The following is a 16099-nucleotide window of genomic DNA, read 5'->3' on the forward strand; positions in this document are numbered from 1 at the left end:
GAGATCTTGCCTTTACATCATCGTCTTTTGTTTTCTGGAGTGCTGGTAGGTTAGATCCCAAACTCTGAAGTACTGTCTGTGTCAAAACACTTTTTCCCCATCCCATTTTGAGCTAGCCTCTTCCTCACCAGGCCCACGCCCTTTCTCCTAATTCACTTTGAAGAGGCAACAGCATGCAGTGAAAAGAGCTCTGAGTTTGTATCAAGTAGGGCTGGGTTCAAAGTTCTGCTTCATTGTTTCATGGCTATGTAACCTTAAGCAACTCACTTACCATCTCAGAGTCTCTGTTTCCTTCTCTGTAAAACAAGGACAACACTTACCTTTCTGGGGCCTAGCATTCAATAGGCTGTCAATCAGTGAGCACGATTCCCAAAGGTGGAAGAGTTTGTATCACCTTCAGGATTTCCAGTGGGTTTGGGGTGTTTTCTGCCATAATCCCAGTAGACTCTATACCTTCTGGCTACCCTGGACCATAAAGGAGTGAATAAAAAAGTCTCAAGACTGAACACAACACAGAAATGAGTCAAAAGAAAGCTCTTTGTTGATTGACTCAGCAACGCAGGGCTGGCACCCATCAGCTCCAAACCACATCTTACCCCATCCACTCCTGTCCACTCCCATCCACTCCCGTCCACTTTGCCCTCTTCCGGGCTGGAATCTTGCTTTCAGGCAAGGGCTTCTGGCCAGGCTTGCATTAGTTCTCAGCTGTGGTTTTCTGAACCCAGTCCTGGATGGAAGTCACCTTCACATACACACCATACTCAGCCACACCACAGCTCTTATCAAAGCTTAGGATCCCAGCCGCGTACCAGGTATCCTCCTCCATGTCATGAACGACAAAGGCACTGCCTGCATCGCCATAGCAGGTGTCTTCCTGGTACTTAGACATGCCGGCACAGAAGGTGTGTTTGTTCAGTATGGGCTGCACCCCTACAGGGCTCTTCGGTGCCTTCCATTTGGGGCATGTGCTGCCTTCATAGTGCTTTATGCAATCGTATTGGTCAGCCACAGGCAGCATGACATACTTCAGATGGTCAGTAAATTTAAAATTGGCATTTCGCCCCCAGCCAGACACGTAACCCACACGCCCTACTTCTGCATAATCCTTTGAAGGTAGGCAGATGGGCGTCACTCTCTCATTAATAGGCACCTTCTGTTTGAGTTTGATGAGCCCAATATCTACCTCGGAGTAGTTAGGGTGTAGAACCACCTTCTCAATCTCTACAAGCTGCTTTTTCCCCACATAGAGTGTTAAAGTAGGGGCAATGTCTTTCGCTGTTGCATTTTCTGAATGGTTCAGGAAGAGATTTTTAGCCATGGTCAGCAGCCATTGTTCATTGATCAGCGTGGCCCCTGTGGTGAGATTATGGCGGGAGACCATCTTAGCCTGCCAGGGAAAGCTGCCTTTGGCATCCAGGTGTCCAGGATCCGCTGCACTGCGTCTGCCGGATTCTTGGGCTTCCCACATACTGTCAAGGAGAGCAAGACACTTGTGAGTGGAAACGTGCAAGAGCCTTTCCATCTGAGAAAGAGGGGTAAAAGCATGGGCGGCTGTCACTGCTGCGTAAACTAGAAAGATTTAAATGCTTTGCCCTTATCACCTGCTTATCTCATTCCCAATAGTTGCAGTTCTAAAATAATTTTTTAAATTGTTTATGTTACAAAAAGCTCTATTTCTAACTAAGGAAATTAGAAATACTGAGTTTTTTGAGCCCTGGCTGGTGAATTATATTTAAACAGTTATCCCAACAAAAGAATTTCTACAATTCCCTGAAATTCATTGAAAGGTCTAGGGGCCAGACGTGGTGGCTCACGCCTGTAATCCCAGCACTTAATCAGCACCATTGCACTCCAGCCTGGGCGACAAAAGCAAAACTCTGTCTCAAAAAAATAAAAAACAAAAAGAATAAGAAAGGGCTAGGAACTACAATAATTCATTATCTCTGAAGAAAGAGGAATCTAGAACAACATTGGCTGGAGCTCATATTTTGTAGATGTTGCAGTTAATACCAGGCAGGTTAGAAGTTCCACACCACTCACAGCAGAAGAGGCTGGGCCTTTGCCTCTGGTTCTTAGAGGGAAAGCAGAGAGCAACAACTCTTACTAATAACAAGAAGCAAGAGTCCCAGCCCACGTCCATTCTTAGGCTTCCGTGGTTTAAGATTTTATGTTATCCCTTGACTTGTTCTCCCTGGAGCTTGCTTCTCTTTAGACCCAGGGATCTCTAGCAGGCTTTCTGTATGCACAGGCTCTCCTGATCTGTGGGCAGTGTAGACAGTGGATTCAGCCAGTGCCCTTCAGGCCCCAATAAACAAGACCCTTGGTGACCTTCATCACCTAACTGCTTAAGTCTCTCCCTGGCCAGCTGTGGTTCTCCCACGTCCCTCCTCCTGGCTATTGTATGCTCAGAGGAAGCCACACTGGAAGGCTGTGCCTCTGGGACGTTCCCACCCAGAAGCCTGCCTGCACTCGTAAGTGTTCAGCACCCACCTGCTTCACATTCAGGAAGTTTATCTCCAACTGCATTATTTATCCACTGCTTCTCATTGTTTAAGGTGTACACTCCTGAAACAAAAGGCAAGAAATGAGCCAAAGGCAAAGTCAAGTCTGCACCCAGAGCAGAGTGAGAAGGCATGCATTTAAGGAGAAGAGTTAAAAAGAAGAAGGAGAAGAAAGGGGGGAGATAGGAAGGGAGAAAGGAGAGAGAATATGAGGTGGAGAAGGGAAAGGGTGCTGTGCTGGAAACCAAGTGGGTGGACTCCAGTTATGCCCAGCAGAACACACTGTGGTCATGTTGGTCACAGCCAGGCAGTACAGGGAGGGCTCAGTTTTCAAATCCTGACTGCGTCTTACAGGCTGCCTGAATTTGGGCAAGATACTCAACCTGTCTGTGCCTCTGTTTCCTTATCAGCAAAGAAAGAATGACAACCTCTATTCTGAGGGATACTGTGAGGACTAAGTGATCAAATAAATATGAAGCACTTAGAGCAGTGCCAGGACAGCAGGACTCACTAGGTGAGGGTGACCTGTTGTCATCAGCGTTCCTTCTTTTCCCACATCTCCCGCAGGAGATAGAAATCTGACTCTGAGATAGATAGGCCGCATTGCATGGCCTCCCCTTACCAAAACAAAACTTGAGGCGACAAAAGTTCGTCTGCCCAAAGGGCCACAGCTACTGACAACAAAACGCTTATTAGAATCTAAATCTCCTGGCTCCAAGGAAAGCAATGAACTTTCTGGCAAATCACCTCAGCACTGCCCATCATGGAAATGTCAGAGCGGGGGTTGTATGTAGGGCATAGAGAGACAGTTGTCCAGGTCTTACCATCTCCTTCTGTGCGCAGCCTGTAGTAGTTCTTACACTGGTAGCGAACCAAGTGCTCCACGTAGCCATTTGCGATCATAGGGGGCTTCGGGCAGCCATCATCTGCAAAGAGAGAGAAGCCAGAGAGTTTACTATTTGGAAATTGTTCCCAGTGAACCGTGAAAAGTCAGATGAGTGGAAGCTGCTCTGCACATCAATCTCCTTCCGCCCCAAATAGAAGCCAACGGAAGTGCACGCTCCCCTCATTTCTGGCAGGAACCCCAATGCTCCTGGCAGTCCTGAAAGCTCAGAGGTCTGGATAAGAAGGGGGAGCTTTCTTCTCTCAAAGAAAGAATGCAGACCCGAGAGGGTAAGAGTGGGATGCGGCAGCGCCAGGGATGCATGCTCCTACCCAACCAAAGACTGACCTGGGATATCCGTGACATCATTGCCTGAGTACAATGCAAAAAGCTGTCGTCCCCAGCGCAGGAGGGAAATGACAGCTCCCAGGTCACTGCAGAGAGAAAACAAGAAGGAGTGGAAAGCTGGTCTCCCTGCTTCACAGCACATGCATGCATCCACACACACATGCATGTACACACACATACACACACACACACATGCATACACACTCCTCCTACTAATCAGCCAGAAAAGAAAATCGACATATGGAAGTACTAGGACCAAGAAGCTGCCCCCGCCCCCGCACACACATGCTTTAGCAGCAGCTTCTGAGCATACCACGCTTCCAGCAAGCTCTGTCATGCTGGTAATTCTGCAGAAGCTTCAGAGAGGGATAGAAGGGTACATAGGTAGGAGGGGGCCTCAGTTTCTGGCCGCAGTCAGGAAAGTATGTTGGCAATAATGCAGGAGCCCTCCAGGAAAGAGAAACCTCCCTCAGGCACACCAAAGATACTGGTAATAAAATGTAGATGACTCAAAGATGGGAACACAGGGCTTAGTATGCTGTTCCCTCTACTTCTTGAAGTTTTCCATAATCAAAGGTTCCTTAAATATATCATTGTTGAAAACAAATGCTTGGTGCCGCAAAGAAGAACTAAGACTGAGACAAAGGACAAAGAGTCTCTCAGCAAGGCAAATTTAATTTTGCAGAAGGTTGCTCCTCATAGGTTCGGTTGCCACAAGAGCACCACGAACAAAGGAAAGCAGAGGTTTTTATCTCTAACGCAGCTTGTCCCTGCTACTGTGTCCTGACTCCATTGGCTAGAGTTGGACTGCACAATCCCTAAGTTGAACCCAGTTGGCTAACTTGAAAAGTGCAGGAATGTGACTACACCAGTGGGAAGGTGGGAAGATCAACTTTGCCAGGAGAAGCCGTTGTGATAGGAGGGGTAACTCAGAGTGGGTAGCAGATGTGGAATGTGGGCTCTATAGATAATGACTGGTGGGAAGGTTGTTTACCAGGGCAGGGGGAACACAGAGAGTAAGGAAGTCCAGCCTTGAAAGCAGAGAGCAAAGGACAAGGAAACTTCAGCAAGCTAGACCTTTGAAGAAGAATTTCTTACTGTATTTAACAATCCCCCCCTTAAATATTTTATAGTATTTTTTCTTTAAACCCTTTTAACCTAGTTTGACTCTGTTATTCTACTTGGTCTTCTAAAAGAAAAAGCTCACTGGAATAAGGAGGAGGATGATTGAGGGAAGTTTTGGGGAGAGCTGTTTCAATAAGCTTTTGTATTAATCCTCAGGCACAGGGTATGACACAGCATCCCACAAGAATAAGCAACCCTATTCTGACGGCAAGAGACATGAGGATTGAGGACATTAGTCCCTTCCATTTGCCGAACCAATTTCCCATTAAATTTGTGAAGGGGTCGTTTAGTCCAGAATTTTTAGCTAGCTCATTTGATAAGGCAGTAAGACTTTGTAGTGCTTTTGTTATGGTCCCTCTCGGAGCAGTATTATTAGGGGTAAAAGTATAACATTGGGTTCCAATAATGACACAAACTCCACCCTCTTTCGCTAGTATCTTGTCTAATGCTACTTATTTTCCCAGGCCATTTGACTGGTGGGTCTTAATTGTTCAGCTGTCCCTTTAAGAGCATCTCTACTATAATTAACAAATCGTAGGCTGGGCGCAGTGGCTCACGCCTGTAATCCCAGCACTTCGGAAGGCCGAGGCGGGCAGATCACCTGAGGTCGGGAGTTTGAGACCAGCCTGACCAACATGGAGAAACCCCGTCTCTACTAAAAATACAAAATTAGCCAGGCGTGGTGACGCATGCTTGTAATCCCAGCTACTCGGGAGGGTGAGGCAGGAGAATTGCTTGAACCCAGGAGGCAGAAGTTGTGGTGAGGCAAGATCACGCCATTGCATTCCAGCCTGGGCAACAAGAGCAAAACTCCATCTAAAAAAAAAAAAATCATCGTTGGTTGTAATAAATGTAGTTTATCTAATTCACATTTTTATTTATAGTTAACCACCAGAAGAACGTGGATTCAAATCCTGCAGTTGTCTGATTTGGGGTCTTAAATTCATCTGGCACTCCTCATGGGACTCCAGTGGACTCTTTATAAATATGGGAGTCAACAGACCCATGAGGGGCCTTTCTTGTTTTACAGTGTTTGGTTTCTATCTTTTCTGGTTGATGGAACGCCAGGGTGAAAGGGATGGCCAATGGAATTAGAGCACAAGTTCTGCTCCAGTTACTCAGCAGTGTCCAATAATGGTCAACCACAATACCACCATACATCCGCTCAGGGATGACTAAGGGCAGACTGATGGGTAAGCTCTTGGAAGGACGTAAGCTCACTGCATCCCATTAAGGCTCCAAGGAACACCAGTTTTTCTCCCTGTTGTGAGAGACGCGAAGTAAAGTTAGCATTGGGAGATGGAAGCTGATGGCCCTCAGGGGCTGACCCTCAGGGTGTTGAGCTTCAGGGAACAGCAGAGAAAGAGCTTGACATGATTTGTCACCCCAGGTTGTGTGGTCTTAGAAGAGAACTACCGTACAGCTTATGCCTGGTCAGTTAGAAGACCATCTGATTGGAAAAGGGACAATCTGGGCCTCTGGTCTACCGTGCACACAAGCATAACAGTCGCATTTGTTTAAAGTGCAGATGGAATATTTAATCCATTTTAGCCAAGCATTTGCATCTTGATATCCTGTCTCTAGAGCTATAGTCTGCTTTAAATTTTTTACCTTTACAGCCGTTACTTTGGTTGGGTTGTTTTGGAGATGGGAGGAGGACGCTGGGCTCATTGTACTTGGGGAGGGCATTGGATTCCAATTGTTTCCCAGACTCTGGATATGGATTTTTTAAATTATTGTTGTTAACCAGTGGTTTAGCTAACCTTAGAGATTTTTATGGGATTTTGTTTTGTAACATTTGCTCCTAATCCATACCGTTTGAATATAAAGGGTTCTTGGGCCATTGTTTGGGGATTATCTATAATTAGCAATGAGGGGTTACACTGCAGGGCCTTACAATTTGGTGGGGTGGGACCATGAATTAGTTGGAGTTTCTGTTTTAGTCCCCATAACTTATTTGAAAAAGGGGGCCTGGCTGTCCACCCTCCATACTGAGTGATTTACACAACATCTGCCCAGTCACCACAGGGACTTTTTAAGGCTCTTTACTTATGCTTGGTTGACTCTTTATGGTATGGACATAGGTATTTATCTACATGAGACAGCTTCCTTTGAGCTTGCTTGCCTCCACATGGGATGACTGAACAAGCGTCAAACTGAAGGGTTAAAGGATGGTTAGCCCAAGTTACATTGATGACAAGATGACCTTCTGTTGAAAAGGGAAAATAAACAAGTGATTATTAAGCCCTTTTTAGAGTTAATTTGGTTGGGGTGAGCCCTGGAGTGACGGTTTATGATTCTGGAGATGGCAGTGCCTTTTTGACTCGGGTGTGATGAGTTCATCCTCTTTCTGCTGTTCGGACTGCAGTCTTAGTATTTAGGAGCACCAGGTAGGGTCCTTCCCAAGCTGGTTAGAGTTTCCCTTCCTTCCACCCTTTTAAGAGGATGTGGTCTCCAGGCTGACGCTGATGTGCTGGAAACTCCAGCGGCGGCACCTGTGCTAGGAGATCTTTACTCTTAAGGGAAGAGAAAGTAGAGTATAGACCAAGTATGTAATTTTTGAGGAACTGATCTTTTATTTTGAATGTAGGAATGTCAGCAGTGGAGTATAAATAGGGCAATCCATAGAGCTTCTCATAAGGGGGAAGGCCAATATCTCTCCGAGGAGAAGTTCAGATTCTTAACAAGGCAATAGGAAGAGGTTTAGTCCATGGCAATTGAGTGTCTAGAACTAATTTAGTTAAATGACTTTTTAGAGTCTGATTCATCCTTTCCACTCTTCCTAAGGAGGAATGACATGTGCAGTGAAATGGGTTCCATTATCTGAATCAGTGTTTTCTATTAGTCCAAATCTGGGTACAGTGTTTTCAGTTAATGCCTCAACTACATTACTGGTTGTTGCACTTGAGGGTGGGATAGTCTCTACCCAGTGGGTAAAGTGGTCTATTATTACTAATAAGTATTTTAAATGACCAATTGGGGGCATTTCAGTATAATTAATTGAACACTTTGAAATGCTCTTAGACCTGGATCTCTTTCTCCAAGGGGTCGTTTTCTTAGAATCTGCTTATTAGTCTTTTTACATATTAAGCAACTGTCTGTAACTTGTTTGGCTAGAGTGTAAATTCTCATACATCCATAGACCCTGAGAACTGCATCGCATGTGGCTTGGGGTCCCCAGTGTGTCCTCAGATGTAGTTGAGACTAGATCTCCCACATAAGGGGCTTGGATAACATTTCTTTTTGGTCTAGTAACAGCCGTTTTCCTTCTGGTCTTCTCTGGCTCCTATCTTTATTAATTTTTCTTTTTCAATGGAAGAGAAAATGGGGATTGCAGTAGGAGAAGGAAGACAAGGAGTTAAGTGAAACATAGGCATTTCGGAGGAAACAGCAGCTTGTTTGGCTGTCTGGTCTGTTAGGTTATTTCCTCAACTTTCAAAAGAAAAGCTTCTCTGGTGTCTGGGGACATGGACAATAGCTGTTTCTTCTGGCAACTGAAGGTTATCCAGTCCTTGGATGATTAACTCCTTATGAACAAGGTCATGACCTTTATAATTAGTGAGGCCTCCTTCAGTCCAAATTTTTCCAAATGTATGAGCCACTCCAAAGGCATACTTAGAATCAGTATAGATGGTTCCTTCCTGGTTTTGCAAGTACTTTAAGGCTTGGCTAAGTGCAAACAGTTCACAGGTTTGGGCAGACCAATTATTAGGCAATTTTCTTGACTCTATTCTTATACATAGAGAGGTTCTCCATTGATTACTGAATACCCATTATGTCTTTTTCCCTCAATCACCTGGGAGGAACCATCTATAAATAAGTGACAGACATCCTGTTTTGAAAGGGGTTTTTCCTAGATCTGGCCTGACTTTCGTTTGGTAGTCAGTTAAATCTAGACATAGGTGTTCTCTTTTTAGGTTTGGGTTTTCCGTCAAGAAAGCTGCTGGGTTGAGTGAATTATCAGTAGTTGAGGTTAAATCATCTTTTTTTAGTAGAATGGCCGCATATTTTAAGATTCTGGAGTCAGTTAGCCACCTTCCTGCTTTTTTATTTAAAATAGGTCTAACTTGGTGGGGTGTGCTTATTGTTCATCTCTCCCCAAAGGTTAATTTTCTACTCTCTTCAACTAATACTGCTGAAGCTGCAACGGATTTGATGCACTGAGGCCATCCACAGGTGACTGGGTCCAACATTTTTGACAGGAAGGCCACGGGCTGCCAGCAGCCTCTGTGCTCTTGGGTAAGCACCCCTAAAGCCACCCCATTATTCACGCTGACAAACAGGTGAAATGGTATTTCTAGGGAAGGTAAGGCTAGGGCAGGGGTAATTATAAGTCTTTCTTTTAGCTCTTTGACCTGATTGACCTCTTTAGAAGTCCACAGGAGATGGTCAGGTTTTCCCTGGGCAAGTTTTTTGGTATAAAAGTTTACTGTTTTGTGCATATGAGTTAATCCATAAGTGCCAGTATCTAACAAACCCTAAAAATTTCCTGAGTTCCTGTTTAGTCTAAGGCAAGGGTAAGGACACAATTCCTTCAACCCGTTCAGGCCCTATCCTTCACTTGCCTGCACTTATTAAGTGGCCTAAATATTATTTAACTTTAGGCTCCATATACTGAAGCTTTCTCTTTGAGACCCGTAACCCCTCAAACTGCAGATGGTTAAAAATACATGTAGAGAAGCCAGCTACTTTCTCTATATCCTCACCAGATACGAGAATATCATCGACATATTGAAGCAGGCATAATTGTTTTGGAACAGAAACTTTTTCTAGCACTTGTTCTAAAATTTGACCAAAAAGGTTGGGTGAATCCATGAACCCTTGAGGCAAGACTGTCCATTGATACCATTGTTTTCGCCCTGACGGGATCTTCCCACTCAAAGGCAAATAGGTCTTGACTATCTTCAGCCAAGGGACATGCCCAAAAGGCATCCTTTAAATATATTGCAGGAAACTACTGATGATTATATGGAATTTTGCTGAGAATGGTGTAAGGATTGGGGACAAGGGGATGAGTGGTCTGGACTATTTGATTAATGGCCCTGAGGTCTTGCACCAGCCGGTATGACCCATCTGATTTCTTGACAGGCAGTATTGGGGTGTTATAAGGAGACATACAGGGTTCAAGAAGCCCATCATTAATGAGACTTTCAGTTATAGGTTTTAGCCCTAGCATGCCTTCTAAGGGAATGGGGAATTGCTTCCTCCTCACTACTTCCTGGGAGCTAAAGGGGGGTGGTTTAGCTTGTTGTGGATTGGGAGAATTGGAAGCTTTCCTTGGTTTTCTTCCCTTGACCAGGCATCAGGATGAATGTATTTCTCATCCACAGTGGTGAGTAAGTTTAAAGAGGTAAGGAATCCCTTTGGGCTAACTTGTAGGCTTACGCCTACCTTTAACATTAAGTCTCCTCCTAACAAACTAGTTCCTGCTTCAGGTATTAACAAAAATTGAACCTGGGTTGTTCAGTCTTGGTACTTGACTTCTGTATTTTCTAAGATTCTCGCCTTAAATCCTTCCCCTTTTATCTCAGAGACTGTAAGTTCTTCTGAAGAGCAGGCGGTATTAGATGAGGGGAAACAAACAGAGGAACAGGCCGCCCTGAATCGACCAAAAATGTGATAAGCTCATGTATAGGTCCCACCTCCAGATGTATCAAGGGCTCCTGGTGGGACTCAGGATAAAATAGACAGAACCCCTGACTTCCCTATTCCTCTTCAGAGGTCATGAGTGGAAGGGCTTCTCTCTCCTTTTCTTATTCAGGACATTCTCTTTTGAAGTGGCCATCCTTCCACATTTGTAACACCTATCTTGTCCTTCCCCTCTCTCGGTTTTGGGATTTTTTTGGTCTTGCTTTTCTATGCTCTTTAGGGGGCCTGGGAAATGTAGACTTGGGTCCTCTACCTGAAGGTTTGGATTCTCTAAACTGGGTTTCGGAGGCTTGGGACCTTTTACAGTTTCTGGCTCCCTGGAAGCCTCATTTGGTAGTATATGGGTTTGGAGCCACCTGCTGGAAAGTAGATAACATCAATTTTGCCTTCTATTTTTGTTTTTCCCTGTCCCTCCTCACGTACACCTTCTGAGCTTCTCTGAGACGTTCGCTTAGAGGTTGGTTTTCCCAGTCCTCCAATTTTTATAACTTTTTTGAAATGTCTGGCCAGCTTTTAGTGACAAAATGGATCTTTAACCTCTTTTGCCCAAGGGGATCTTCTAAATTCAGACCTGTATATTGCTTCATTTGTTCCTTTAGTCTGTCTAGGAATCTTTTAGGCCCCTTATCTTTCTCCCGTTGTATAGCAAATGCTTTAGAGAGCTTTTGAGTTCAGGGTATGGATTCCCTGATTCCTTTTATTATTATTTTCCTTAGGTCCTGCATGTTTTCTCGGTGGGCTGCATTGTTATTGTCCCACCAGGAGTCTTGGGCAGGAAATTTTGGGTCCGCAGTAGGAAGGTTTGGACCGGGAGGGTGTTCACATTCCCAAATTGCCATAGCAGCCCTACAGATCATGCTTCTTTCCTCCCCTGAAAAGAGGATGCCTAGGATAGACATTTGCTCGACCCAAGTGTATAACTGCGGTCCTAAGAATTGATCAACTTGATCTGCCACATCATAGGGGTCACTGAGCAGTGGCTTAAGTTCTTTCTTCAGACCTCAGACTTCTGAACATTTACAAAACCAGTGACTTCCCCTCCTTGTGGTACCCCTTTTAAAGGGAAGAAAGTTACAGCTGATTCCTTAGGTGTGGAAAGAAAAGGGAAGTTCTGAATGTTCTTTTTACAGTGCTTTATTTCACATTGGAGACTTTTTAAGGAAGGATATTTAGGTTGGCAATGAACAGGCTTTTGGGACGACTGCCCCTGAGAGTCAGGGTTGTAAGCCGGGGGGAACATCATGAGTTGGGGAAGAATCTGGGACGGGATCTGGGGCAGTGGCAGCTGCCTGAGGAGTGGGGGTGGTTAGGATTAGGGGCAGTAAGTGGAGGAAGACAGTCTAAGGGATCCCATGTGCTGACTTTAGGTGTGGGAGTCGGCTTGTCTGACTTCTCAATTTGAGATGCTGTATTGGGTTCCTCCCTAGTTGTCTTTAAGGGAAAGAGGAGGACAGGTCCCTGCCTCCAACAATGAGCATAGTCTAGTTCTTCTTGAGAAACCGGACTTTTATCATTAACATACTGGATTAGGAGTTGACACATTACATCCTCATTCGACCCATACTTTGGCCAGAAGATTGAGGGTTTGAGGATGGAACCTTGGGTCAAAATGAAGCAGCAATATTTTATCATTTGCTGCTTCTTCTTAGGCTTAGTCCTCTCATTATCTTTCCAGTATTTTAACATGAAACCTAGGGGACTATCAGGGGGTATATCCTTGTTACTATTTTTATCCTTCTTATTCTCCGTCTTTCTTGGGGTATTTCCTATATTGGGTCTTAGCTAGGCTCAATTCCTCGTATTAGGGATTTCTTGCCTACTAGAGGCTTGCTGTGGCTCAGTCCCTCATATTAGGGATTTTTTTTTTTCTATCTGGAACTTTCTGTGGCTCAATCCCTCGTATTAGGGATTTCTTGCCTATCTTTTAGCCCCACCTCGTGGAGGCTCTTCACACTCTTCTCCTTTCACTTCATCCACTCTGGCCGCTTTCCTCCTGGGAATATTTCAAGTCTCGCTTAGCACTGGCAGGACTATAACCCCAACGTCAGGATCCTTCCGAGAAGGCTAAGCCATATGAGGCAACCGCGGATCCAAAGATTGGATTCATTCACTCCGCACAGCAGTAGCGCTTGTTACCCTTCACGGACTTTCAACCACCAGAATGTAATGACCACCAAGGAAGTACTTTGTCACTCCTGCGACATTTGTTACCTTAGTCTGCACACAGAGTTACCTGGTCGCCATGGTGTTGCAAGCCTTTTTCTCCCCGCGTTGTTAAGAGTCGGGTTATTCGTCACACCGGGTGGGTCTCAATTCCTTACTCGTGAGGCCACTGCAACAAGGCAGCAGGACGCGTCTCCTCACAAGAGGTGATCAAAGACCCTTTCCCAGAGGAGAGTGTTTTCCCCATATGGACCACCAAATGTGTTGGAAACAAATGCTCGGTGCTGCCAAGAAGAACTAGCACTGAGACAAAGGACAAAACGTCTCTCAGCAAGGCAAATTTACTTTTGCAGAAGAGTTCTTGGTGAGTCCAGTTGCCACAAGAGCACCCCGAACAAAGGAAAGCAGAGGTCTTTATCTCTAACGCAGCTTGTCCCTGCTACTGTGTCCTGCCTCCATTGAATGGAGTTGTACCGCACGATCTAAGCTGAACCCGGTTGGCTAACTTGAAAAGTGCCGGAATGCGGTTACACTGTTGGGAAGGCAGGAAGATAGTTTTGGTGGGAGAGGCCGTTGCCATGAGAGGGGTAATTCACAGAGTGGGTAGCAGATGTGGAATGTGGGCTATATAGGTAAGGACTGGCAGGAAGGTTGTTTACCAGGGCAGGGGGAACACAGAGAGTAAGGAGGTCTGGCCCTGAAAGCAGGGAACAAAGGACAAGGAAACTTAAGCAGGCTAAACTTTTAAAGAAGAATTTCTTACTGTACTTAACAATAATTTTAAACACTTACGTGGTTATGTCTAGTATTTTATGATAATTCACCTTTAGGAAATGGTATCTCAAATTCCAAAATGCCAGAAGGTTACCTGGAAGAGAACTGGTGTCTGAAAGCAGGACTGTAGCCGTGGGCATTGACGCACAGGCGCCGTCTGCCAGTTCACCTCTTACTAACAGATGCCAACTGTTCAGGCACTATTTGCTTCTATTAAAATAGTTTCTAGGCAGGGTGCGGTGGCTCACACCTGCAATTGCAGTGCTTTGTTGGAAGCCCAAGACAGGTGGATCATGAAATCAAGAGATTGAGATCATCCTGGCCAACATGGCGAAACCTCATCTCTACTAAAAATACAAAAATTAGCTGGGCATGGCCAGGCATGGTGGCTCACGCCTGTAATCCCAGCACTTTGGGAGGCTGAGGCGGGCAGATCACAAGCTCAGGAGATTGAGACCATCCTGGTTAACACAGTGAAACCCCATCTCTACTAAAAATACAAAAAATTAGCCGGGAGTGGTGGTGGGCACCTGTAGTCCCAGCTACTTGGGAGGCTGAGGCAGGAGAATGGCGTAAACCTGGGAGGAGGAGTGTACAGTGAGCTGAGATCACGCCACTGCACTCCAGCCTGGGTGACAGAGCGAGACTCTGTCTCAAAAAATAAATGAGTAAATATATAAAATAAAAATTAGCTGGGCATGGTGGCACACGCCTGTAATCCTAGCTACTCGGGAGGCTGAGGCAGGAGAATCACTTGAACCCATGAGGCGGAGGTTGCAGTGAGCCGAGATCGCACCACTGCACTCCAGCCGGGTAACAGAGCAAGAATCCTTCTTTAAAAAAAAAAGTTTCTAGTCTTATTATTCAACATTTCAAAAAGTCTTTATTTTTATAAGATCTAAGTGCCTTAATTAGATGTATCCCAGGTACTAGTGTGTATCCCAGGTACTAGTCAGTTAATGGTGTCATTCAAATGTGTTACAATTAGTCCTTCTTATTATACGTTTTTAAAGAGGAAAATATCTGCTAATTAATATACTCAGAATGCCAGGAAGCCTACCACAGGAGCTGATGACATCCCCTACAAAGACAAAAATATAACCTCAAGGAAAAAGACACTCCTGAGAGTAAATCTCATCTCCTGGGGAAGACAGCACTGTCTTCTATGGATGCAGAAAAGGAGAAGATTTAACACACTGAGCCCTTTAGTTCACTATAATTTAGCCCATTTTCCCTGTTTCTTTGTTCTATTTCTGCATCTCTACCGATGTACGCAAAGAAGACTGAAATAAAGAACCAGAGGAGAGGCAGGAGGGAAAGCTGTGGACCCACCTCATCTTGGTTGGTCTTGCCTCTGGAAGAGCAGTGCTGTGAGGCATCTGCTGGTCTTTTTATGCTGCCACTAGCTCACCTCTCCCCTCTTCTCCATTTTGTAATTCCTGTGTCTACATAACTTTGGCCCTGGTAAGGTCACTGTCTTTTCCACTAACAAAACCACAAACAATACCCCTGTTAAGAGTTGAGCTCTTGATTCACACTTGATTTTCCTGTGGTGTTCTTTTTTCTTTTCTTTTCTTTTCTTTTTTTGAGACAGAGTTTCGCTCTTGTTGCCCAGGCTGGAGTACAACGGCATGGTCTCAGCCCACCACGACTTCCACCTCTGAGGTTCAAGCAATTCTCCTGCCTCAGGCTCCCGAGTAGCTTGGATTACAGGCATACGCCACCATGTCTGGCTAATTTTTTGTATTTTTAGTAAAGACAAGATTTCTCCATGTTGCTCTGACTGGTCTCAAACTCCCAACCTGAAGTGATCCACCCGCCTCAGCCTACCAAAGTGTTAGGATTACAGGCGTGAGACACCGAGCCCAGAACCATCCTGAGAGCTTTTGATCATCTTTCTCTCAAGTCCTGATTTGTATTTTTGATCCTATATTAGTTGCTTTCCATTCCACAAGTATTTATTAAGTGCCTGCTGTATGCTGTATCCTATGCTCACAGCTACATAAGTACAGATGGCTCCTTAGAGGAGGCAGTGTCTGCATGTTGAAGGAGAGTAGGAAGTGTTTATATAGCAAGGGGAAGGGAATTTCAGCAGAGGGGCCCCAAGAAAATAAAACCCAGGGGCTGGAGACGGCCAGATGTGTCAGAGAACAACATGGAGTTTGGTGTTGCTGAAGCCCACAAGCTGAGGCCAGGAGGTGGGGTACTGGGGAGGAAGGCAGAGAAGATGAGTGATCAAGAGAATGCCACAGCTTTTCTCTTACTGTTATTTTACCAGAGCCACTTACTTAATACGATCAGACAGTTCTTTAAGAAAACTGGGGAATAGCTTGTACTTCCAAGAAACTTGGTGCTGAAGGGGAAAAGGTGTAAGTGACTGTGTTCTCAGAGGCATTTTTTTTAAGAGGTATGTTATTTTCCAGTTTGTGGCTATTATGTCTTTCACAGGTTCTAGAATATAGGTGTGTGTCTTACTGGCCTACTAGCACTAACCTGTTGAAGTTTATTGATGAATCTGCAGGGTGCCTGTGAGGAGAGCTTCACAGAGATGGCCAGATCCTGATGAGACAGAGTGACATCAGTGTCGTTTTACACCCTGCAAAGGAGGGGCCGTGTTTTGGCATGAGAAGAAGGCACAGTGGTGATTGGTCAGAGT

The 16099-nt window shown here is 45.1% G+C and overlaps 1 protein-coding gene across 1 annotated transcript; it reads right to left on the minus strand.

Annotated features, from left to right (window-relative positions):
- Positions 1–519: 519 nt before the first annotated feature.
- HPR (haptoglobin-related protein) lies at positions 520–14804 on the minus strand. Its single transcript, XM_011961643.1, is given in 6 exon segments — positions 520–1425; positions 1428–1469; positions 2491–2565; positions 3326–3427; positions 3733–3818; positions 14776–14804. Coding segments are annotated over 6 exon segments (1041 nt in total). The 5' UTR covers positions 14781–14804; the 3' UTR covers positions 520–694.
- Positions 14805–16099: the final 1295 nt, after the last annotated feature.

Source organism: Colobus angolensis, unplaced genomic scaffold (assembly GCF_000951035.1).
Source record: "Colobus angolensis palliatus isolate OR3802 unplaced genomic scaffold, Cang.pa_1.0 Scaffold116, whole genome shotgun sequence".
NCBI classification, from domain to species: domain Eukaryota; kingdom Metazoa; phylum Chordata; class Mammalia; order Primates; family Cercopithecidae; genus Colobus; species Colobus angolensis.